At 39.9% G+C, this 26,723-nt stretch overlaps 1 protein-coding gene across 12 annotated transcripts in view; it reads right to left on the bottom strand.

The window, feature by feature from the left end:
• Positions 1 to 26,723, bottom strand: part of KYNU (kynureninase) — a 120,444-nt gene that overhangs the window by 33,297 nt on the left and 60,424 nt on the right. For all 12 annotated transcript variants that reach the window (XM_065561620.1, XM_065561625.1, XM_065561622.1 and 9 more), the window contains 7 exons: positions 22,424 to 22,506; positions 14,162 to 14,223; positions 11,860 to 11,931; positions 10,590 to 10,664; positions 9,024 to 9,170; positions 1,792 to 1,890; positions 1,343 to 1,416 (listed from right to left, as the gene is read on the bottom strand). In XM_065561620.1, coding sequence (XP_065417692.1) covers positions 1,343 to 1,416; positions 1,792 to 1,890; positions 9,024 to 9,170; positions 10,590 to 10,664; positions 11,860 to 11,931; positions 14,162 to 14,223; positions 22,424 to 22,506 — 612 coding nt within the window. The remainder of the gene's footprint in view (positions 1 to 1,342; positions 1,417 to 1,791; positions 1,891 to 9,023; positions 9,171 to 10,589; positions 10,665 to 11,859; positions 11,932 to 14,161; positions 14,224 to 22,423; positions 22,507 to 26,723) is intronic.

Below are 26,723 nucleotides of genomic sequence, written 5' to 3'. Positions count from 1 at the left end.
TTGCGTATTTTAGGTCGACTTACCTGGCTGTGAGGACAGTGGCGAGTCGACCGCTGCTGCGCCGCCGTCAACTCCGCTTCCCCCTCTTGCCGCGGTGGATTTCTGGAGTCAATGGCAGATCCATCGGGGATCGATTTTATCGCATCTTCACTAGATGTGATAAGTCGATCCCCAATAGATCGATTGCTACCCGCCGATCCGGCGGGTAGTGAAGACATGCCCTGAGTAAGATTGGAAGCTTGTCTCTTTCACTAAGAGACATCGGTCCAATAACAGATATTACCTCGGCCACCTGGTCTCTCTAATCCCATTCATGTCAGTGGGATTACTTCTGAAAGTACATATTGGCTTGACTAGGTATTTAAACTCAGCCTATGTTGGTTTAAAAACTCCAAGGTTTGAAACTTGGATGCCATTTGGTTGGTTTGACTGCATAAAAAGGACTAATTCTAACCACAAACTGAAAGCAAAAGTCACGGGGTGGAAACCAAATGGACTGAAATGCAAAAAAAATAATCTCATGAACCTTTGTGAAGCAAAACTGCAAAGATGTACACAGCTCTATTCCTATCCCCTCTGAGGGGGGGGGGGGGGGGGGAAGCAGCTTTTAGTTAATTTTTTTTCAGATCTGGTCACATTCATCCATTTTCTTTTTGGGGGGAGGAGAGAAAGCAAAATTATTAGATGTTGCATACTGTTCTAGCTTCAACTATAAATACTTACTTATATAAGACAAGGTCCAAAACACAAACTGTACAATTGAATTCCCTCAAATGTGGGAATGAGGATTGTTGATAAGTATCCCTAATTCTGAACCCTCCCTAAGTGCTCTCCGTTTCAAATGAATCTTAAGAGAACAGCCCCTTTAAACAGGAGACATCCGCCCAAAATAGGGTGACCAGATAGCAAATATGAAAAATCGGGACAGGGGGTGGGGGATAATAGGTGCCTATATAAGAAAGTCCCAAATATAGGGACTGTCCCTATAAAATCGGGACATCTGGTCACCCTAGTCCAAAATTGTTGTGGGAATTCTCACAAGAATAAACTATACTTGTGATTTCCTACCCTCAAGGTATTGAGCTCAGAAGACTTCCAGTATTTGGGGCCAAAATCTCAGAAGAGAATCTTATGAAGTTCTAATATTGTTGAACCAGAACTCCAGCCCTGGCTGGACCTGGAACCTGAACCTCTAAAACCTTATCCTCAGTCAGACAAATTGAATAAATCAGCAATGTCACAAAGGCAACAGTGTATTTTGACAGAGAAAAAGAGAAGTGTTTTCCCATTTAAACTTTACAATACCCCTGTGGGCTTTTCTTCAATATGTAGAAATACTTACGCTGGTTTTATAGTCTGGGAATGTTTCTCATGAATGTAGGCACCAGCCAGGCCCCCAGCTCCAGAATTTAAATACTGTAAAGAATATATTAACATGTATACATTTTGCTCTCATTATTTCTCACATGCAGCATTCCCTCATCCTCCCTGCATAAAGACAGGATGATTATACAATTTCAAAAAGGCTTTTAGCTGAAGCTCTTTGGCCTCATCTATTGTATTAAAGTGATGAGCTTGTTGAAAATAGATATTGTTCAATATTTTATTTCTTCAGATTTGTCTTAAAAACCACCATACCCAAGGTATCTGCATTTACACCGTAGACAAAGCTTCTGTTTGAGTTTTGGTCCAAGAGGCCAATACAATTCCTATTTAATCTGACCGTCTTTGCCCACCGTTCATGGAGACATAATTATTAAAAACATTCTCAAATGCTAGAGCAACTCTCACCTTGTAGGAACACCAGCAGGCAAAATCTACTCCCCAGTCATGTAAATGCAGTTCTACATTACCAGCAGCATGAGCCAGGTCAAAGCCAACATAGCAACCCTAGAGGAAAGAGAGGACTTTAATAGACTCCCTAAAAGGATAATCACCATAAAAGTGACTCTGCAAAAAGATACATTTATAGTTGTGCACATCTGCTCCCCATACCATAGCACCATCAACCTCATATCTGTTTGATTTGGTGATAGAAACAAGTTGTGTACAATATGTGTGTGTGTGTATCCATCCTCAAATGAATAATTTTATGGGCTTCTATTCACAGATACAATTTTAGGCCCCCAAATTTGATCTATTGTAACACTGCGATGGTACGTGTAAAAATATTAATAACCAATAAAATATTGTATTTAATTAAAAGACATGTTTTGGCATGCTGCAGCGACAAGGATAAATTATTTATATCAGTTACACAGTAAGGGTCTGATTTTCAGAGCTGCTAAATGTTTGAAGCTCCCATTGCCTTTGCAATTTTGGGAGCTTAGCACTTATGGAAATCTGTCCCTTAGAATTTTGTAACAGGTGAGGTAGCATCATATACAGTACCATGCATTTTAAAATTTATTGTACTTGTCCTTACAATATACTACCACCCCCACTCCTCCCTCTACTTCCTGTAAAGGTTCTAGGATGGCCATATCTAGCGATCTGAAAGTTTGAAATAACTAAGGAGCATGAAACAAAACGTTGTTTTTATACACAGAACCACCACTAGATGGCAGCATTTTTAAATTAAAAGAGTGATCTAAAACTTGTAGTATAATGCTACCCCATTAAAGTGAAGAAAAATAATAGTGTATTTTGTGCATGAACTACAAGTTAATACTATTTTACATTTTTCTCTAAAGACACAAACAGACTTTTTACAAGTGGCATGGTAGGAATGAGAGTGAGAGCATGGACTTTAATACATCTAAGCCCTGTAATAAAACAAAGGATTTTTTTTAAAATCTCTTTTGCTGTCTCTTGTACAAAAGGCATCTCAGCTAAATTATTAAAAGAATACTTTGGTGTACTTAATGCCCTCTTAAAAACTATCTAGCTAACTGAATGAAACCGCATATACAAAAGTGTGACACACTAATTCTAATGAAGCTGCTAATGAAGTTGTGGGGCTGTAAAATTCTCTCAAAATGATGGGCTGAACTGCCAGCACCGCATCACTTGTCCAATATAAATATTAATGATGGGTGAACTGAAATAGGGGCAGAGTTCTGGTTTGGTTTGATAAGCGTTCTAGCCTTCACATAGCAAGAACTTGTCTACACAGGAACATTCAGGATATTTAAGATGAATCAACTAAAGGAGTGAAGTGAATGTGCATTAAACACCTCAGTGAATGCTCTCATTCTGAAGTTAAGTGGTCTTCACTTTGCAGAAAGAAGAGAACAAAGAAAACCTCTAGTTTAAAATGTCTGCCATATCTTTGTTGTAGTTGTGTTGGTCCCAGGATATTCAAGAGGCAAGGTGGGCGAGGTAATATCTTTTATTGGACTAACTTCTTTTGATGAAAGAGACAAGCTTTTGAATTACACAGTGCTCTTTTTCAGGTACTTCATATTGTAAAGAATAAGTTCAGTGAGGTAGCACAAGACTCCTTACAAGGATGGATTGCCTTGTGGTTAAGGCACCAGAGTGGGACCTTGAAGATCTGAATTCAGTGCCAATGGACTTCCTGTATGACCTTGGGCAAGTTTCATTTCCCTTTAACCTCAAGTTGTCATTTCTGAACTGGCGATAATCATGCTTCCCTACCTGATGTGTGGCACAGTTATGTAAACAGTAAGACTCTCTCTCTATAGATTTTAAATGGCAATTAAAGCAAACTGAAAGAGCTCTCACTGCACCAACTGTGCAGGGAGGGGAGCTGTGTGGGACTGTTGCTTACAGAGACCATGGGGAGCTCTCCATCTGCTTTTGGCAGAGGAGAAGGATATGTGGTCCCCACTGCATCCTCATCTTTATTTCAACTTCTGAAAGGCATTGTTGGCAAGTGTCTGGGCAGTTGCTGGTAACTGGCAGGTAGCAGCTCAGCATGGTCAATGACATTTGGAGAGAATTGACAGCTTCACACAAGCACAGCTGGGACATTTTAGAAAGGAAGTCAGGAAGAGAAATGAAGATGAAGGATTTTAAAGCATTTCCTACTGGGACTAGAGAGATTAAAAATAGTGTACACGTTGTACACAGAGGGCTAAAGGCACAGTATTTTTATTACATAATTTATTATACAAAAGTGAACTTGGAAGTTAAAGTTTCCTAGAAATTGCCCATTTCTTAAGTGGTTCAGGAGATTAGAGAGTTAGCCTCTAAAAGCAAAGATGGAAAAAGGAAAGTAATGCTATACCCTCCACTACCTACACCCTGCTGAGGAGAGCTTGGCACAATATGTAGTAATTTTCATTTATCTGAGAGACCGAAGATGGAAAAATAGCTTGAGGTGATGTTTCAAGCTTAATTTAGTTCATTTAATATTTAATGGCTTAATGAAGCTGTCTGTGTTCAGAGTTTTCACTCTGGGAGGAATCTTAGTTTAAGCAGAGAACTGATTTAAAAAATTTCAAAAGGAAATCAGTAATTTAATTCATAAATAATTGACCTCGGTCTTCTTAAAACACTTTTTCAGACCTTTCTGAACTTGCATCTTAAACCTCTGTTTAAGCAGTTTTAGGGCAATCATTTGTGGTGTACCATTTAAACTCCATGTTTAAAAGATTTTAAAGACTTCCTGTGAAGAACATTTCCCTCTGCTACATTGTTTGACAACAATACTTAGTGGGTTGTTTTACAAATTATATTTATTTCCTTTCTCTCTTATAACACTTTCAATTTTCATTGTACATTTCCTTCTCTCTTTTCTCATCTGTTCACCCTACTTTACTTTCTGTTCATGAGATGTGCTGGTTTATTAGTCACCAGTGTAGTGGGTCTTGCATTCTGATCTGAACAGGAGATGATTACAGCTCATTCCAGTCTATTTTGGCATCCCAAATATTACAGCTTCCTTTTGATAAAGTTTTGCCACTGGCTTTTAAGAGTTTAATTCTAGCCACTAACAGTTTCATCATCCCCAAAAGGGGCAGAAAGATGTGGTCTTTAAGGTAGCTGAGCTTCAGTCCACCAAAAGCCAGAACGACTAGGGTGAGGAGTTGAATGGGTAGCCATGGAAAGTACAGAGCATTAGTGTGATGTGATACTGCAAGTCTTCCCTGCCTAAATGTCAGTAAGTGCTGACATGGAGTGCTGATGTCTTCAGGGGATGGGGATAAGGATGACGTCAGCTTAGGATAGTTTTTCTAGTTATCACTTCTGTTTTATTTGGATACATCTTAAACCAACTTTCACCCATCTGCTTATTTCCATGAAGCATTATGCCATCTGTGTGATGGCTTGAGTCCTGTCCACTGAAGAGAGAAACCTTTCCAAAATAGTTCATATATAAACTGAAGAGATGGGAGCAGGAGAGAGAGTTCCATGCAGAACAGTACATGTGAAAGCTCCTGTGAAAGAGGAACAGTTGCTCTTCATAATCTATCTGGGATCTGTCAAAGATGAATGAGTGAAGTCAGCTCAATGCTTTCCTGGACTACACTTACTAGGCTGTATAACTGAGTTAGCAGCATTTTGTGCTCAATGGTGTTGCAGGCAGTAGTGTAAATATAGATATTTCATTAATGATTGCTGGTAGATTACCAAATTTATCAATGCCTTCTTCAGATTAGGCAATTAAAGGGCTCAGATGTTCCTTGCTAGTTTTCCATCAGCCACAAGGGGCAATATTCCTCTAGGACTTTTATTTGGGTGATTAGGAGCGTAAATAATTTATCCCTAAATCTATTCATAACCCAAAGATTAAGAAGTGTCTGGGTTTGGATGTAACCTGAGTGATTCCTTTTGTTGCACAGTGAACATGAGTTCTCCATCTAGTGAGTCTGTAATGAAATACAATATAAAGGAATAATTCAGTCTGAAGTAAAAACATAGGTTCCTGAACTTTTTTTTTTTTTTTTTTTTACAGTGAGAGATTATCAACCTCATCTGTTCCCATTGACAACTGAGCAACTCACCCTCTTCCCAATAGAGACTGCGTAATAGTTCTGTGGCAGTTACATCAAGAGTTTATATGATAAAGCAATATTGACAAATTATTCATGTATTTTAACCATCTTTTATATGAAAAATGGGTTGTTGTTGTTTTTATAAATAAATAAAAATATCTAATTTAGCTCTTCAATTAAGCTCTCCCTCCTATGTATACAGTTCTTCCTGCCCCTGCTGTTCAAATGTGCATGCCATCTTCTCCTCTCCCCTGCCACTTAGGCCTTGTCTACACAAGGTTTAAGAGCAGCTCATTTCAGTTTAATTTAATTTCTAATTGAATTCAGCTAAACCAAAATAGGGCTGATTTAAATCAAAATAAGAGTGTTCACACAGGGATTTGCACTAGTTAAACTAAATTGGTTTAAAGTCACACCCTTAGGTAAAATGGTGCAACTTTCTTGAGTAGACAAGGTCTTGGTTCCCTTTTCTCCTGTACATTTCTCTCTCCTTTGTGGCTCTGGTCTAGGGGGATGGCTCATGTACCACTACCCCTTCTCTCATGTAACAGTGGCCCCTAATATACACAGCTAGTCTGGATCCCCTCTGTTTCCAGTTGCTTTTAAAGGCTTCTCAGATTTTCTCTGTAAGGAGAAGCCTGGAAACTTGTGGAAGCAGCTTCAAACCAGTTCTGTCAACACCCATGTCACCTATGAACTCTCCACAGACCACAGACTGGAAATTGCTGAAGTAAATGTCTTCAATATTTCAGGTGTCTGAGTATGGTAGAAGACTTTGTTGACTTTGTATAAATATATAGTATTTAGATATTGTAGAGGGCAGTACCTATAAAGGTCTTTGAATGTCTAAAATTTCTTGTCATGCTTTTAAGGTCTCCCTGACCAGCAACACATGAATAGTGCTTAGACCTGCATCTTTATGTTGCATGAGTTTTCAGTAAATTTAGGATCCTGAATCCACCCTCCCCAAGTCCTGAACATTACTGCATCAAAGGGGTTAAAACACTTGACTTTCAATGGAAGTTGGCTCCTCAAGGGAGGTAGGTGCTCAACTGATACATGTCTCATGCCACCTTTATTTGGAATCATTAAAGCTTTGTAGATTTGCAGACAGAAGAGACTGTATTTGGCTTCCAATTCTTGATGCTAATGGGATGGATGATTGCTGGAAATTCACTGTCCTCTAAAGTATTTTTATCACATAGAAGTAATAAAACGTGTGACTTAGATATATATATATATGCACAAATCCACCAATAAGCTCTAATGGGGACATTGTGGTCTGTACACCTTCCTATACATACACCTCTAGCTCCTAATAATAATATACTAACATATAATATACTACTTGGATTGCCTTTCATCAAAGGATATCAGGATTTTCTAAAAAAACAAGGGTGAAATTCTGACCTTATGAAGGGACAGGATTTCATCCTAACGCTTGTAAATACCCCTACGAGCTAGGTAAATTGCTGTTCAATTAAGAGATGGGCAACATGGACAGAGGTTACATGACTTGCCAAGGTCAGAGAGCACCCACAATGCCCTCAAGAACTTTTTTCATTCTGAGATGAGGACTATAGTTTTTCCTGTGTCTAAGACCCATTACAGGCAGAGTCACCTTCACCTTGCTTTGCCTACTCTATGGAGTTTACTTCTTCTCTAGTCACCAACCAGAAGTTGCCTCAGATAACACTGAGATACCAATCCCAGAAAAGCTTAAACATAGTACAGAATGTATGATTAATTTTCCTAATATTGAAAATATGCAACAGTTAAACACATACATACCTAAACACATAGGGCCTGATGCACTTAACTCCAGCTTTCCTGTGAGTGAATGCTTTCATCACCCCCAGTATAACCTTCTTTTATTAACTGATACAGTATACTAGCATTTGGCTACATCCTCTTTCTATCAGACTATCCTTCCCTTTAATCAAAAGACAGTGTTGTGAGGCTTGATTCATTAGAGTTAGCAAGGGACTAGGTGATCCTCAAGGAAGATGGTATAAAAACATAAATACTAGATCTATGTGGCTCTAAAATGTGCGGACCTAAATTCACCCAAGCCAGTGCAAGGAGGTGCAATGCCAGCTTTAAGCCTGGCAAGGGGCAGATGCAGTTGCCATTGCCTGTCCTCCCTTACAGTTTCTGGCACAAGGGAAAGCAGCTTTATGTTGCATTTAAAAAAATTAGATTGCTCAGTGGGTGCACTCAATGTTTGCATCCCATGGTCACTGTAGCTAACTCATGGACCTGCATTTGTGCCCAAGGGGCTCAGCAGAGGAGAAACAGAAGGTATAACAACAAAAGGAAGCCCTGGTATGATCAGGACTGAAGCCTCAAAAGGGTTAACTGTTCAGATACAGCTACACTGCAGGTTTGTAGGAATCCAGTAACATCCAGTATGTTAATTCCTTGAGTATCTTAGGTCAGATAAGATATATCCAATAAAAAATGTGCCTCCTGATAAGTCTGCCGATCTCTTGTTGATAAGAAAACTTAATTAAGACTCTACCTTCCCCTGCATTCCAGAGGCAATCAAGATGGTTAAAAGAATTCACAGTAAGTCTCTAGTACACTGGCTGCAAGTTTCCAAGTCTGAGTCATTGTATTGAAAACCAGTCATCTCATGAAGGTGATATACTCAGTATACTGCCTGTCTCCTGCTACCTGATCAGCTGAGTCAGAAGCTGTCAGCTCCACAAGGAACTCACCTTGCCTGACTGACTGGAGGCAAAACGCTGTGATAGCAGCTGCCAGTGAGTGGGTGAGAAGAAAGAGAACATAGCTAAATTCTGTTTAAATATAGAAGTCTAATGCACAGTGCTGTAGGTTTTAAGGTTTGAGATGATCATTTTCTTCCCCATTCAGAACTCTTAAGGAAGAGTCCTGCAGAATTTAATAAAGAATAATAGCCTTTTTGTAGATTTTTTTTAAGTCACCCTATAAGATTTCTATGGGAAATGCAAGAATACGATTATGACTTTCTATAAATCTTTAGAGTGATTTAGATAGACCCCCTATATGTTACATACCTGTCCAGTTCATAGGGGTGGAGAGGGGGAAGGATTATTTTAAACTGATTTTAGAGAAGTAGTCTTGAAACAATTCTACCTTTTCTTGGCCAGCCTTTGTTATTCTGGGGATGTCAAACAGCTGTCCTGTGTAGTACTGCACTCCACTCAGCAAAATTACAGCAACAGAGTCCCCTTCCTTCTCAATTATGTCAAGGATATCTTCAATTCTCAAGGTCTCCTCCCCCTAAAATAAAGTTAAAGCACATGTTTTACATCTACCCTGGCAGTAATGAAACTGTCATTTCTTATTTCACAATCTATATTTTACTATGTGCTGTGCTGCCTGCATAGGGAGATCAAAAGCGTATCCTAGCACAGCAATGATCTACAAAGATAGAGACAGGAAATAGCCTTTGAGTAGGTTACTTCAAAAAACGAAAAATCATTAGCAACTTATTTTCTAGGTGGTAGATTCTTAAAAACATTTGTTTTGCTTTCCAATGTGCTTCACTCCTCTCAATATTTCAGACAGTTTTAGTTTACAATATAAAAAGATCTTGGTGCAAACAGAATACATAATGATTTTTATGTGGCATTTGAAAATCGTGATACCCAAAAGTCTTAAAAGCTGTCTATAAGCTCTCACCCTTACTTTTCAGTACATTTTGTTTCCTGCAGGAAGCTATTCTAAATCTGCCATATTTATATTTCAAAAAATGGTAAGTCTGACATAATCAGAAGTACAAAAAAAATCCCAAACCTGAAGTGATTACATATAAAGAAATTTCAACAGAGAAATCTAATTTTTATTCTTTGTAGTAAGATTTTCCGCCTCCTTCCCCCCCACATTTCTTCCCACAAAGTAGCATGTAAAAACACCACTATCTAGGGATCACCTAGACAGTGAAAACTCAGAATGAAATTAAATTTGCTACTGCAAAGAGCTTGGGTAAAATTTGCTAAATTGGAAGTAACTGCTATTATCTTAACAATCTTTGAACATCTATCAAGGATTCAGGAGTAGGCTCTCTCTCCTCACAAGATTACTCAGATTTTAGAATCCAATGTTCATCATCCATACTATAGTTAGGTGGCAAAGTTCTTAATGTTGAGAAGGGATGGTAATGCAATCTCTCTAAATAATCTGAATTAAATATTTCTTGAAGCAGGCCCTTTCCTTAGGTTGTGATAATAAAGATACAGTATGTTGTCTTTATGGCAATCTTTTAAGACAGAAAACTATAAGGAAGATACATGCTGATGCTTCTGAATTTTGCGTTCTCTGAGGAGCCTATTGTGTTATGGCAATCAGAAAATGTACTATAAAGTAACTGTTTTGAAAGATTATTTTCTTCCTAAGAGATAAGTCCAGCAATTTAAGTCAGACAACAAAGCTAATATTGGTCCTTAAAGTTAGAAATGTATGGAGAGCAACAAAAAAGACAATTAGTGGCCATTGATAAGTTTATCTGAAAATTCTAGGCACATGAATAGAAATAGAATAAATGCATATGCATAACAAATGACAGCAGATGCTAAAGAATTTGGGGGACAACACCTCCATTCTTGTACTAACTACACACATATATAGCTAATGCTAACTACGCATATATAGCCAATGTTAACAAGGAGAGCAGCGTTCTGACATTTATATCCCTCAAACCTTGCGTGGCTGTATCATGAGCATGCATTTCTCCACATCAAGTCCATGAAGCTGAAGCTGAGACTCAACAGCATACTGGAAAAGAATTTAACGTAGTACAATTTAGCAAAACAGATTTTAAAAGAAACGGCTGAGATTTCTACACACGCATCTTTCATTAAATTAGTGGGTGAAATCCTGGCCCCATTAAATTCAATGGGTCAAAACTCCTATTGACTTCAGTTAGCCAAGGCTCTTTGAAGTAGGAACTGTCTTTCGTTCTGTGATTGAACAGCATCTAACACACACAATGGGGTTCTAGTCCATGACTAGGGCTCATAGGCACTACTAATAATAATTCCACCCAATGTCTATATCTCCAAGACAGCTTTGAATATCTCAGCCAATTGTTTTATCACTAAAGATACTGTATTGATAATATTTGGGGGTAATGTCAAATATAGTCAAAAAGAAATATTGTGATATAGATAGTTAATTATAGTACAGTGGTCTGAGGTGAGGGCAGTTGTACAGCTTATTATTGGGGTGTCAAAGGAACATAAATAGAGGGCACAGAGTGTGCACAAATGAAGTTAAAATGGACAAAGGCAAATGTACTGTTGAGCTCTGTAGCCTAGAATAAAGGCAATCTGAACTTCATGCATCTGTGTAACTGTCTTTATTACAAATAATCCTATGAGTGGTATTTGGTGTCATTTTATTGTGCCTTAAAGATAAAATTTCTTATCAATTTCTAAAAGTTTACTGAGTTGATGATTAAGTAGCACTGGGCCACAAACTCGAAGATTAATTTGCTGTAAGCTGTGACACACGAACTATTGTCTCCTATTTCATAGCACACAAATTATGTTTGAACTAGTAATTTAAAGTGCTAAAAAACAAGTATTTCCATCTCTGTCTGGGGATATACAAGTGTTAATGTTGTGAGTTTTCTATTGATTTGGTTTCCATAAAGTAAAACAGCAACATGAATTAATAAAACAGCTACAACTTCAGTTGATTTAGGCCAGCAGTTTGTTCAATGTCTTTAAAAAGACTAATAAATCAATGTACCCATTCAATCTTTTCATCTTGTAGCATTTTTTATTTGAACAAAAGGAATAAAACTACAATCTGTAAAACATGCTGAGCTCAAAAGCATCTGACAGTTTTTATTTTTATTGTAATGGTACTTGGACCAGATTAGCTAATAAATATTCAAATCAGGCTACTGATACTCTTTCCAAAATATGATTAATAATACAAATATGGTGAAATATGAATTTCTTACATGGTCGGAGGGAAAGGCTTTGGCTTCTAGAAGAATTTTGTAACGACTTGGAGTAGGGCTAAAAAAAGATAACTGTTAAAAAAAAATGATATGTTGAAACACTTATCTAAGCCGAGACTAAAGAATTGATCCCCATGTATAATTTAAGAAAAATACAAACAATTTGCATTTATGTAGAGCATGTCAAAATAATCCTAGAGCACTTGAAAAATATTTAGTCTTTACAATACTCTTTGATGTAGAAAACTTTTATAACATTGTACCCATTTTACAAATTTGTAAGTATGGCCACGGGGAGTTTAAGGGTGAAATCCCCATCTTTTTTAAGATAATGGCAAAATTCTCACCGACTTCAGTGAGGCCAGAATTACACCCCACATGATTTGGCCAAGGTCATACAAGCAAATTATTGGCAGAGACAGAAATAAAACACAGTAATCATGATTTTCCATCCCCCTGCTCGAATCACCAAGATCCAGATTATTCCCTTCTGTAGAAAAGCCTGCAGAGGGAGTGCAGAGCTTTCCGCAAAGTTCCCATATCATCCTCTGGTGATGGGGGTGGTGTTTGCTGCCATCCTCCTGTGATGAAGGTTGTAGGGCCTACCTCCAAACCTAGACAATCAGCAGAAACCTAGGCCATTTGTGCAGAGATTGTCTGTGTACCAGCTCTGGATCACTGCATTGCCTGCATCTCCCTGACAGAGAGACTTCCAAGGTGATGCTCCACAAAATGTCTAATACAGACCCAAGCTGAATGTCATTTACCTACTTATGCTCTGACTGTAGCCACACACACTAACTATAGCCCATCCACTTTCTACCCCCTCACGTAGTGTGAGATCCAAACTGACAGAAAAAGTGGGAGCTCTGGGACTGTGCACAGAACTTGGGGGGCTGTGAAGTGATCTGAGCCTAATGAAGCCAGTTTAATAATTCCATACTGACCAGTGAAAAGATTATTTACCAGGTATTATATTTAGGGCCCTACCAAATTGACAGCCATGAAAAATGAGTCACAGACCATGAAATCTGGTCTTCCCCCATGAAATCTGGTCTTTTGTCTGCTTTAACCCTATACTATACACATTTCAGGGGGAGACCAGAGTTTCTCAAATTGGGGGTCCTAACCCAAAAGGGAGCTGCAGGAGGGTCACCCTTACATCTGTGCTGCCTTCAGAGCTGGGCAGCTGGAGAGCGGCGGTTGCTGGCCAGGCGCCCAGTTACGAAGGCAGCGCCCTGCCAGCAGCAGCGCAGAAGTAAGGGTGGCAATACCATACCAGGCCAACCTTACTCCTGCGCTGCTGCCTTCAAAGCTGGGTGGTCAGAGAGTAGCGGCTGCTTAATGAGGGCCCAGCACTGTAGGCAGCACTGCAGAAGTAAGGGTGGCAATACCATACCAGGCCATCCTTAATTCTGTGCTGCTGCTGGCGGTGACTCTGCCTTCAGAGCTGGGCTCCTGGCCAGTAGCGACTACTCTCCACCTGCCCAGTTCTGAAGGCAGCACTGCCCACAGCAGCAGTGCAGAAGTAAGGGTACCAGTACCATAACTCCCCTACAATATCATTGCAACCCTCTCCCCCACAACTCCTTTTCGAGTCAGGACTCTGACAATTACACCATGAAATTTCAGATTTAAATAGCTGAAATCATGAACTTTACTATCTTAAAAATCCTATGACTGTGAAATTGACCAAAATGGACTGTGAATTTAGTAGGGCCCTAGTTATATTTATATACTATAGTCCTTCACATGATGAGCCCATCTACCATGTTTTTTTTACTTAAATTGCAGGGAAATTATTAACACCTCAGTTTCTCAGATGAGAATCTTCTTCTTGACCTCTGATGTTTTGAGAGGAATCTAAGAGCAGCTATCAAAACGTCACTCTGGAGATTTGTGTGGAAACCCTAAACACAAATAATAGGTATTTGCACACATATCTCCCGAACAAGAGTCTTGAATGCTCTTTAGTCATTATTTTATAGTGTACATGAGAAAAGATCAGACTTGTCCTTAAAACGCTTGTGAAAAAAAGCTTTGCTGCTTTGTGTTTCCTACAGGCTGAGCAAGGTACTGAATATACCAATACATAGGTCAGAGCACTCAGAAAGATCCTCAAGTCTTTTAAAAAAGGCGTCGAGATCATTGTCCTGTGCTTTCTTGTAGGAACCTCCATAAAATATTTTAATTAACATAAATGAAGAGTTAAAATCTTTTAAAATAAAGATATAAGGACTAAAGTTAATTTGACAATATCAAATTTACTAAATATTGGAGGGGAAAAAAAGAATGAATTTACCATCTGGAGATGCAGATTAACAGTTAGGCCATTCATTAAGGCTACTTCTTCCTTTCGAGCACCTGAAAAGTAATAACACAGAAGCTTCTCTATTTTCACCTCATGTAAAGTCTGGTAAAATGATGTGAAAAGCAAAGGCACGGTTTTCAGTCAATGTTTCTCAAAAGACTAGAAGGAATGTTTGATGTGTCAGCCCACTGAAATAAAAAGTTCTCCTGTCTGACTCACTGGATCAGTTGACAAAAAATATGTATTTTTCAGGTTTGATATAGCCATTAAGAGATAATGAAGTAGCTTCATTTCCCAGCAAACCACCAGTTGATTTATTGTTATCATTAATACCTTAGCCAAATTCAACAACAGTGTATGTTTGCCATAAGTACATCTCTAAACAAATATCTCTAGACAAAAATATATATTAAGGAAAATCATCTATTTTTAAGTGGTTAGTATATAATGCCAAGCTAAAATGCATCCTTAATAAAAATAAAAAAGATTTTTGCAAAATATAATTATTATCCACAGTCAAGCTTTTGGATTCAGCTTTGAGTACATAGCTCTGAGATAACTATATAGATATATGGAGGCTAATAGGAACCTCAGGCACAACTAATGGATTTTTCCAATATTGTTCTAACTGCTTATTTATTAACCAATTCTCAAACTCCTATCAGCTGCTGTCGAGGTTTTAGGCAGGATGAGGGGCTATATGTTATGCAGGGCAGAGCTTAAACATGAAAAATTACCAATTCTTGGCTTTGGTTTCATGTCTTTTTGTTGCAATGAATTACAGCCATCTGTACACCCTAGAGATGAATTAGCACTTTGCCAAGTCTCTTTTGCTGGAAGATGGGCTTGTCTGAGTTGCCTGATAATCTCTACAGATGTGGGGTAGGCTTGAGGAGAAGCCATACAAGAACAAGAGAGAACTAATGCTTGAATGGGAGAGTGAACACATACACAAAGAGGAGAAGCAGATGAGAAGGACCCTGCACCATGATTCCGCCATCCGTTGGGTTCCAGAGAACTGTTCTGTTGGGATTGTCACTGCACTGGTATAGGAAAAATATAGTACTTGTGAATGGGCCTGAAGTAGAATGGTGCGTGGCCAGTGGGTTTGGAAACGACATGAATTTACTGCCCCAAAACCTCTGTATAAGGGATCACATACCTGCAGTAGGCCTTATTTGCTACTACTGGATGAACGGCCAAGCACTATGCTGTCTAGGATGATTTATTGTTGTTGTTATTAATCAATCATAATTATTACAGTAGTGCCTAAGGACCAAATCAAGAGTGGGAACCCATTGTGCTAGCCAGAGTACAAGCACAGTATTAGATGATCCCTGCCCTGAAGAGTTTATAATATAAATAGGTCTTCAGTTGCTCCTTTTGTGTGTCATTCAAGCTGCCATTGTATGAGAGGGAGGAAACTGTGGCAAGATTCTAAAGAGTCAGGAGATCTCCTGAAGAATTCCTCACATGGACTTTCCAGACTCGGTGGGCAGAGGTTTGAAGCACTGTGAAGTTTGTCGGCGACGAGCACATCAAACCTGGTCATCTATAGGTACGAAAATACTCCACCCCCAGCCAACTTACACTTCTCTACTTCCCTTTTTTTCCTCTTGGCAGCATGCTCCTGCAGGTGCCAAGCTGCTACATGGCTGTTCAATTGCAGCTGCAGAAGGGAACCAGAGGGAGTTAGTGCAGTTCAGAGCTGTATTAATTGCATCCTTAATTTCTATATAGAAACATGGGGGATGAAAAAAGGGTGTCACCATGAAGTGATGGGTCCCCTGCCCCTACCTCCCCATCTCCATTAGCACACAGAACCCCTTCTAACTAGGGCCACAGTGGAGCTAGAACTATCTTTTCTCAGCCTGTGCCTTGTTGTACTGTTCAACGCATGAACGAGAATGGTTGACTGCATGCCAACATCCCAAATTAAATATGACACTGTATTTATCACATAAGTCTTGGTCTCTTGTAATTTATTTATTTTAAAATTTAAAGCTTTCTTGTATTGAATTTCATGGACATAAAAAACAAGCCTCATCCAAGCTATTGGAATCCTTTATAACCTGCATTGCATTTAAGAAACAACCCTTGTATGATCCAATTAACCTATTACTATACTCAAAGACTCAGCATTCAAGAGACAAAACTATATTTGCCATTGCTATCTCCTAACTTTGTATCATATCACTGAGACAGAATAACCCCCTATATATTCTGCTTGATAAATCTTTTCTCCAATGAAAGGAAGCAGTGTTTGTAAAACACCATCCTTGCTACAACATTGGAAATAATTCTGATTGTGTTAGGCAATCACTGCCAGTTTTTTCCACCCCCTCCACCTCTGTGACTGCAACAGGCATAGGTGATGGAACCAAGGGTGTGGGAGGTGCTGCTACACCCCGTGGTTTGTTGTGGTTTCCATTATATACAGGGTTTACAGTTTGGTTCAATAGCCCTCAGCACCCCCACTATAAAAATCATTCCAGCCCCCCTGCCAACAGGAGTCTGGTTCTCACCAGAATAAGTAAAAAGCATTTTGTGCAATGATTGGAAAAGGCTAAATGCCCCAATCCTGAAAACAGTTTATCACTCAAAGTCACTACCAATCTGCTCAGTGCTCAGTCTTTTCTCAACAGAGACCTGCCTGAGCACATTGTACAACGACAGCAATACAGTTAGTCTGATTCCATCAGAAGGTGATCCTGCCAAGATTGTAATGTTTTAATAAAGTATAGTAGGAAAAGCCAAGATTACAGTTTCCCTGTTATGCCATTTGGCTTAAGAAAAGAAAAGAATTTTGGCGTCTAGTGACCTTGACTCTGCATTTCACAATATATTTACCATTGTAACCTTCATTTTAAAAGAAAATGTGTGCACATTTAATAAGCAAGGGGTTATAGAGCTATAAACCTTTAAATGGACAAAAGAAAATCTTTGCAGCCTTTAGTCCATTCCTGAATAAATCCCACTAGACAACATATACTTACTGCTTCTCAGAATAAACTATGACAATTCTTCCTCCTCTATAATATGGTAAATATTCACTACCAAACGGTGTTAAAATTCTGTTTATGTCTTCACATTAAACCTACTAAAGGAAAAATTCAGAATTCAGCCTTCCTCTCTCCTTGGCACACACTCATATACTTAGCATTGCATGTTGCTGGGGAGAAAGCTTAATTGTAAATACCACATGGGAGGAGAACATTTTAATACAGTGTTGTTCATATTTATTTGCTTCACTTTTTCACTGTTACGTAAGAAAAAAAGAGCCTGAAATAATCAGTCCATATTATGGACACATTACCAGTCTAGATCGTTGACGATTCATCCATTATTTGGGGAAGTTCTTATTATCTTAATTTGCTCCTTTTCAAAGAAATAATCATTTAGATTCTGCAAACTAGTTCTAAGGAAATTTCCCACAAATAAAATCCTGCTGGGCTGATTATCTTAATGCCAAATTCCAACTCAGACCACATTTTACAGCTCAGTTATATAACCCTTGGGGGGAAAAGAGAGAACAAGGGTACATAATGAACCTTAACTGCCACAGGATGCAACAGGGCTACAGAATCCTGCCCACTGAAGAACTGAAAACACAACAAATGCAGGTTAATAGTGTGTTGACCTTTATTCATGGTTCACGCTGCTTAAAATGGATAAAGGTGTAACAACTTAAAAACATTTGGACTCTGGTGAAAGACTGGAAGAAATGTTTATAAGATATACTATAACAGTTTTATGAGTGCTCTAAAAGAAAAGGGGTGAGCAGGGAGATTGACAACAGCAGAAATGAGATGGAGGCTACACAAAGATTTAAATTTCCTACTCAACAATTTTCTTCAAACTAGTATTTTAAAATACACTGTTTTTATGGTGAAATACAGAATGCAGAAGTCTGACAGATCTGCAACATAGAACACATCACTCCAATTCCCTACTTTCTGACTGGCACTTAACATTTGCAGCTAGATTCATCCCTGCATCAGTGCTAGCACTCGGTCTGAGTAGAGGATGCATGTACCTCTCCTATTGTGTGCTGTTGGGGGACAAGGTACAGGCTGGTGCACTGAGACCGCAATCCAACATGCGGGCTAATACTGTCTCATTGTTTCTTTATACTCCTGTTGGACTGTCAGTATCCATTTGTTGTCTCTTGTCTTATACTTAGATTGTAAACTCTTTGGGGCAGGGACTTTTGTTCTGTGTTTGTACAGTGCCTAATATAGTTGAGGTCTAGGACTAGGGCTCTTAGGTTCTACCGTAATACAAGCAACAAATAAAGGCTAGCGCAGAACCAGGGCTACTGTAACTTGCACCTCCTGTAGCCATTACTCATACAGAGCTTGTGGCAGGTGAAAAATCAGGGTGCAGGTCTGCCTTGACTATGTGTGCGCCCACTTCAGTCTACCCCTGGAGTGCCTCTTATGCCAGAGCTTATGTGGATGCAGCGCAGAAATTGCAAAGCATCTCTGCACTGGGTAGCTGAGGGTTGTTCTGTGCAGGGGGCTGTGTTGTCCCCTTGTAGGTGGCACAAAGTGGCCATAGCACCCAGAAGTGCAGTTCAAGTGCTGTTCAAGGTCTCTGTCCTGACTTTCAAAGCCCTGAATGGAATTGGTGCTAGCTACATTTCTCTCCTTGAACACAACCTCCCATAACATCTACACAGCACCAGAACAGTAAATGTTGACCAGTGGGAAGAAACTTGTGACTGTGGGAGACAGATCATTCACAGGACCTGGATCAGAACTATGGAACTCACTGCCAGATGAAATAAGAATGCCCACTAACTTCTCTGTATTCAGTGCTAATTGCAAAACCCACCTCTACAAAGAGAAATATTGTTGTATCTCTTAGGCAGTTCTACATAGTATGCTTGATGTGTACCAATGTTAGATCCGAGACAGAAAAACAATTAAAGCTGTTTGCACTATTCACGCTGAACAGCTGATGAGACTTGGGTTTTGTTTATATTTTTGTGACTTTCCCATGAATACATTGTGATTTTTATAAATGTAATCTTTTTTATAATATTTTGCTGGGAAAGTGAATATACTTGTTTGCACAGAAATGGACACCTGTAGTCTTACAAATAAAAACTCTTCTTCAAACATTCACGTGAATGAAATCCAGCTGCACAAGTGTTTGAGGGAAATTAAACAAAAAACCCAAACAAATATGGCTGCCTGTGATTTTCCTTTTAAGACAGAGCCCATGATTACATTTCCTCCCATTATCTCAAGTCTAGTAAACATTGCCAGAACCCTAGCTGGCTGGGAGCTTTGCTTAACAACCAGGTAGTTACCAAATATTTTCTCCCTCATTACTGCTAGAAGTAAATGAGTTCATAAAATAAAATAATGAAAACTTTCTTTCACCAGGTTTAAATATTGTAAGATGAACTTTTATGAGGAACAGTCAAATAGGATGGTCAGCAGTCTCTAACTTTTTCCAGGCATTCTCACCAATCCCCCCAGAGTTCTACTATTCTTCCCTTCAGGCCATAGTATGGATCCTGCATTTCCCACTCCATGTGATTCTCTACAGTAAGAAAAGAGTTCTAGGTTACACTGGGTTTAGCTAACATGCATTAATCTGATCTAACCTTGACTTTTCCCTAGTGTAGACACAGGTTAACACCTTACACCTCAATTTAGTGGGTTGAGGTTGAGGATTGGCCTCAATTTGCTAAACTGGGGTAAAAAGTGCTAGCTAACTCCAACCTAATCTCAATTTATTTTCTTACTCTAGGCAAACTCTGTGATCTTTGTATAGAGAAAGGGACAAGAGGAGACACTGCCTACATCATTTCTTTTCCCCTCAGAGCAGTTTGGAAGGTAGCAAGGGTGGAAAATCTATGTCAGCACTTATCTGTGGCTCTGGAGAGGAACTACTAGGGGAAATTCATACTCAAACCCAATCCATTTGTATGTAGGCCTGCTGAGCTTCCAGGAGCACATTCTATGGCTGCTTTTTATACCTCTAGGATATTAGAGACACAAGATAAGCGATGTAATATCTTTTATTGAACCAACTTCTGTTGGCAAAATAAAAGCTTTTGAGCTACACAGTCTTCTTCAGGTCTGGGAAAGTTACTCAGTGTCATATAAATACAAGATGAAACAGATTGTTTAGCATAAGTAGCTAACACACATTCTAAGGGCAGGTCTTCACTACCCACCGGATCGGCAGGTAGGGATCGATCTATTGGGGATCGATTTATCGCGTCTCATCTAGACACAGATAAATCGATCCCCAAACATGCTCCCCATCGACTCCGGAACTCCAGCTTGCAAAAGGCGGAAGTGGAGTCGATGGGGGAGTGGCAGCGGTCGACTCGCCACCGTCCTCATGGCCAGATAGGTCGACCTAAGATACGCCGACTTCAGCTACGCTATTCACGTAGCTGAAGTCGGCATATCTTAGGTCGACACCCCCCTCCCCCCAGCGTAGACCAGGGCTAAGAGACATTCAAAATGAAGTGGCCTCTTAACACCTTTGCAATCATAGGACAAAAAAGGGAGGGTTAGTGGGTTACAGGGTGTTGCAATAAGCCATAAATCTAGTGTCTTTATTCAGACCATTATTTTTAGTGTCTAGCAAAATTAAAAATTTAAGCTCCAAGGCTAAACTTTTAAAGGTGTTGCATAGGTTTCCTTTGAAGACCAAAAGGGCAGATATTGAGTGATCATTTTGTGAAAAGTATTCATCCATGTTTGATATGGTGTTTTTGTCCTATTTTTCTGAGCCAGTTCATTCCAGAGCATAGTGCTTGATCGACTCCAAACGACGTCCCATATAATCAATTTATCAAGACTACACTTAACCGTAGTTGAATTATCTTTGATCTCCAAGGAACTGAACTTTTGCTCCAGAACCTGATACCAAACTAACATGGAGAATTAGAAGAATTCTTTTGCTGACTCCACCTCAAAGAATTCTTTCACAACAATGACCACATTACCACAACTACCGTGTCCACACCGACAGTCATCAGAAAAAAGAATCATCTCATTGGACACCCCACAGTGGATGAAACCACACACTTTATCATTGTATTGATTGCTTTGTCCTATGACTGCAAAGGTATTGATGGGACAATTCATCATGAGTGGTCTCTTAGAACATGTGTTAACTACTTATGCTAAAAAATCTGTTCCACTTCATATTTAGCTATGACTTTGAGTAACATTGCCAGACCTGAAGAAGAGCTCTGTATAGCTTGAAAGCTTGTCTTTCACCATCAGAAAGTTAATACAATAAAAGATATTACCTCATTCACCTTGTCTTTTTAGTAGTCAGGCACCAACATGGCTACCACCACACTAACTCTAGAATAACCAGGTGTATTCATTGTTCAGCCTGCCAGATTCTTTAGAGGGGTGCAATGAGTGGATTGGTGCTCACAAGAGGTGCCAGTCAAATCTTTTCTTTTTTGGCAGCTGGTTCTGCCCCCATGCTGATGAGATAAACTCTTAACATGGGGCAGGATTTCATACCAGATCACAGAGTCCTAGACTGTAAGGCCAGAAGGGACCATCATGATCATCTAGTCTGAACTCCTGCACATCGCTGCCCACTGAACCTTACCCACCCACTCCTGAAATAGACCCATAAGATGAGTTACTGAAGTCTTCAAATCCTGATTTAAAAGACTTAAAGTTACAGAGAATCCACCATTTACTCTAGTTTAAACCAGCAAGTGACCCATGACCCATGCTGCAGAGGAAGTTGAAAAAAAACCCCAAGAGTCTCTGCCAATCAACCCTAGGAAATTTCTTGCCCATCCCAAATATGGCAATCAGTTGGACCCTGAGCATGTAGGCAAGACAAGGAGGAAAAGCAGGAAACATCTAGACAACAATCATTTACTTTAAAACCAAAGGAATTATCATTGTTTCACTCCGACTCTCTCTTTAAAAGAGAAATGAAGTGTGTTCACTGCCCTTTAAGGGCTTTGGCTTCATATAGAAGACCAAGTGGTTTATGATGATCCCACAAGCCCTCACTGCAATTAGTTTCAAGATATACACAGGGTCATACATTATCATCCACATTCATCTCCTAAACCACCTATAGACCTTAAAATAAGTGGTACTCCATGTACTGAGCAGACAGGAAGACTTCTGTGAAACAAAGTGCTGAGAATTAAGTTTTGGATGTAAAGTTTCTGGGTTCTCCACCACAAGACAACAAATTACTTTTTTTTCAAAAACAGTTCTCTCTCTGGCTCACACATACCCACAATATCAGCCATAAGCTCCACGATGCACTCATCTCCAAAAGCCCACGGGCGCTTACCATTGAAATGACCATGTACACCTCTGAAAAGGAAGAGAAACAAATGATGAAAATGTATTCTGTTCCCTTTGGTACATTACTAACAACACTAACTCAGTCCGCTTCAATATGGAACTTATATAATCTGAACACAGTACATTCAGAGCCGGTGCTACCATTAAAGCGAACTAGGCAGTTGCCCAGGGTGCCAAGATTTGGAGGCACCAAAAAGCGGTGCCCCCAATTTTTTTTTACAGCATTCCTCCCCGAGCGCGTGGTCGCCGCTCCACTTCTCCTGCCTCCCAGGCTTGCAGTGCCAATCAGCTGTTTGGCGCCACAAGCCTGGGAGGGGAGGAGAATTAGAGCGGAGGTGGCATGGTCGGGGAGGAAGCAGAGCAGAGGTGAGCTGGGGTGGGGAGCTGCCGCACGGCTCCCTGGGGGGGAAGCTGCCATGGGGGGAGTGCCTCAGGGCGGGGGGGAGCTGCCGGGGGGGGCTCAGGGCGGAGGGGGGGCGGGGAGCTGCCGCAGGGCTGGGGTGGGCGGGCGCAAGGTGGAAGTTTCACCTAGGGCGCGAAACTTCCTTGCACCGGCCCTGAGTACATTTATACCACATGAGCTTGTAACAAATAAAGTCACCAACAATGAATTTACTGACATCTAAGAGGGGTTTTAAAGACTGGAAAACATCTCATTCAAAATTTTGACCAATAAACAAACAAATAAACCCCCAAATGGATGTTTTGTTTAGAAAACCACAAAGGGCTAGATTACACCTTTGTCACAAGCCCTGTATAAATGGGCAGCACATAGTTGCACAGTCTCAGGAGCAGACTGGGTACAAGATGGGAACTTGGTGGTGCTTGCTGTGTGTGTGCATGGAGAAGGGAAGTAATCTGTACCAGCCATATACCTGGCATAGCTGTGCTGGCTGGTGCATTGGAGCAAGAACTTCCCATCCCTGCCCACCAACTCCACACACATGTGAGGGAAGGGGACTACTGACCGTGCAATGCTGCTTTCCCACCTGCACTGCTAACGACAATTCTGGTAGCCAGCACAGGAGAGTAAAGGATGCTTTAAACATAGCATAAACCACAATCTAGCCCAAAAGCAGCATTTACATCGAAGGGGGGCTACGTAGGGTGGAGGAGGAAGGACAGGAGGATTTCCTTGCTGTTAGGTAACAGCAATCCTTGTCAAAGATGATTTACAGCCTCTTTGAATAGAAAAACCTTTGCCCACTTGAATTCACCATATTGTACAAAATGACATGTATGTGTATGCTGTATATTCAGGGGTGAACCTGCTCCAGACATTTCCTTTCTTCCGCCTAAAAAATTATTCAGAGCCATAGAACCCCAGATCCAAATGTCCACTGAATTTGGGGGGTGTCTGAAATCCTAGCTGGTATTTCTAAATCGTATTTTGAAAATGATTCCTCTCTTTATGAGGACCAAACCAAACACCTGTAGCATTTGGAATCTACATCTGAATCTGAACTATATTGTTTGAAGTCATCTCTGCTACAAACACTGCAAAAAGATAAGTTTGTCAGGTAACCAATGTACTTATAAATCTATACATGTAAATTGCAAATGTTTAATTACAAAATAAATCAGTATATGAAAAAAGTAATACTGGTGTTAATTTAGGGGAATGTTATTCCTGGACTCCTCTCACATACACTATAATTTTCCTGCTTGCAGAACACCAGAAGGCACATGTGGAATCTGAAATACCAGACTGCAGGTGGCTGAACTGAAAAAGAATACTTCAGAAGAGGAACTGGGCCAGTGGGGAAATGGGTGGAGAACAAGAAGAACCAGAATCTGTGACAAAAGTGAAAAAGAACTGTGGTCTAAATAAACCTTCAGAATTGCAGCAGGCGTATGATGTTCCCCCCAAACTCAGGGGGAGCCTTCTGGCATATGAATGCATCACCAAACACGTATGAACTAGTCACCAACTTCAGAAGGGCTCATACCCTTTCCCACTTTCTTTAAAACGTTTTCCCCAAACAATTCCAAATCCTCCCCAGATCAGTTTTTGTCCTGCAGCACCCCTCTTCCACACATATATGGACTTTTTATAATCCTATGGTTTCTGATGGACATGAGCCACATTTACACTTCAGTAATTAACTGATTCAGAGTAAAGAACAATTTCTGAACAAAGCAAAGATTTCTGTTACCCATCTCATCCCCACTTTGCTCAGGAAGAGCAAACCCCTGCACTGGCCCCTATGTAGATGCACAATGGATCAAAGACACTGCCACCTCCCCCATCTTGTTTACAAGCAGCTCACTCTGGCTCTAAGATATTAAATGAGAAGAAATCTAACACTGAGACCAGAGGATATCACTTCCCCTCCAGTGCAGATACAATCATTTGGAGCTGGGCTGAAGCATCTTTTCCCAGCCTTAAAATTAATCCCTAAAGAAATAATTTTAATAGGAAATGGGCATGGTTCTTGTAGGCAAGTAATATTTCCAATTTGATAGATGAGGAAACTGAGGCAGAGATGCTAAGTAACCAGTGGTTTGGGGGCAGAAGAAGTCAGGCTTAGAGCCAGGAGGATTAATATGAAAGAGTTTCTAGGCTGGGCTCAGTCCATAAAACAATTTCTCTCTGTCTCTGTGCAGAGGATAACAGGTAGACAGCCATCACTAACTTCCCTTCAAAACTCATCTTTATGGTAGGAAAGCAACCAATAAAGATTGTTGATGGGAAAACAGAAGGATTTTCCTTGGGCTGAATTACCTCCCTGTCCTCACTGGATTTGCAGTTCTGAAAAGGGCACACTAGGTATAGCTGAGTGGAAAGTGACAACAACCTATGGGATTTTCTTCTTTCTTTAGCTTTCTCCTGTCTATAGATATTAATGTCCTCCTAAGGTGAATTTACTGGTGAAAGGTCTCTTCACCAGCATGTTCTGTAACATAATTCCAGAACTAATTTCCAGTTTACTCGGAAAACTGATATGAACCTTGTACACTTTTATATTTTATTTTGGGAGAAAAAAAATGAAAATAAAAGCATAATGGAGAATGGGAGAAGCAGTATTAATTATTATTATTCATATTATTATGGAACAGCTTTCAGCCTGTCTCTTTCCTGATGGCCAATATAAATGCTAAGAGACAAAAATTATTACAGCTAAAATGGTACTTAAAGGCATATTCTTGGCTCCTTTTTTATTTTAATCACATAGAACTCTGTAGCCTTTGCTGATGGCACAATACATTCTATTACACTTAGGTTGTAAAATTCTATGCTCTGCCTCAGAATTTATCTTTCTGCATATTATGCCACCCCATTCCCAAGACTGGTAGACACTGGGGATAATAATCTTTAAGGATATAGTAACAACTGCAGGTCTCATGGCATTCCGCTCATTGGACATCAGACAGATGTCCCTTAGGTAGTGACAGAGATTTAATGGAGATACCCAAATAAATGAATACATGCCTGGTTCATTAAAACGCATGAGAAAAGCTGATACAGAACCGTTGTGTAGACTACAGAGTTTCTCACTGAGAAAATTAATATTTATGCAGTTGCTTGTCTGTTTGCAATTTGGCATGACATCATAATGCCATTTCCCCTTTAAGATCTTTGGGGGGCTGTCCCCCAGCTGATTTAAAGTTCACTAGGGAAATAATGACAGGTTTCAGAGTAACAGCCGTGTTAGTCTGTATCCGCAAAAAGAAGAACAGGAGTACTTGTGGCAGTCTCTAAGGTGCCACAAGTACTCCTGTTCTTCTTTTTAGGGAAATAATGAATCTCCAACTTCCATGGTCTTCTGGTCTCATCCAACTTTGTACAAAAGGGTTAGGAAGGGAGGGGGAGAGAGAGAGAGAATCTTTTCCTCTCCCAATCATCTACAAACAAAAGGAAGGATCTTCCTTTGCCAGTGTTTTATGCCAGTTATTTTATGAGCCAATACAGATATTTAAATTTTGATTATAGTTTCAACTATAGAAAGAAAGGAAGAAATGCATGGAGATGAGAGTTATACGAAACAGTAGGATAAAAGCAAAACCAAGAGAAACAAAGCAACGGGACATTTAAAGCTCTAATAGAGGGGTTCTTAAACTTCATTGCACTGTGACCCCTTTCTAACAAAATTTACTACAAGACCCTGGGGGTGGGGGAGAAATGAAGCCTGAGCCTGCCCGAGCCATGCTGCCCTGGTCACGACCAGTGTTCCCTCTAATTTTTCCCACCCATGTGTGGAATGACTTTTGTTGTGTGTCCCGAT

This window comes from Chrysemys picta, chromosome 11 (assembly GCF_011386835.1).
Source record: "Chrysemys picta bellii isolate R12L10 chromosome 11, ASM1138683v2, whole genome shotgun sequence".
NCBI classification, from domain to species: domain Eukaryota; kingdom Metazoa; phylum Chordata; order Testudines; family Emydidae; genus Chrysemys; species Chrysemys picta.
The sequence above is the reverse complement of the archived record's forward strand: the minus strand, read 5'-3'. Positions and strand labels throughout refer to the sequence as shown.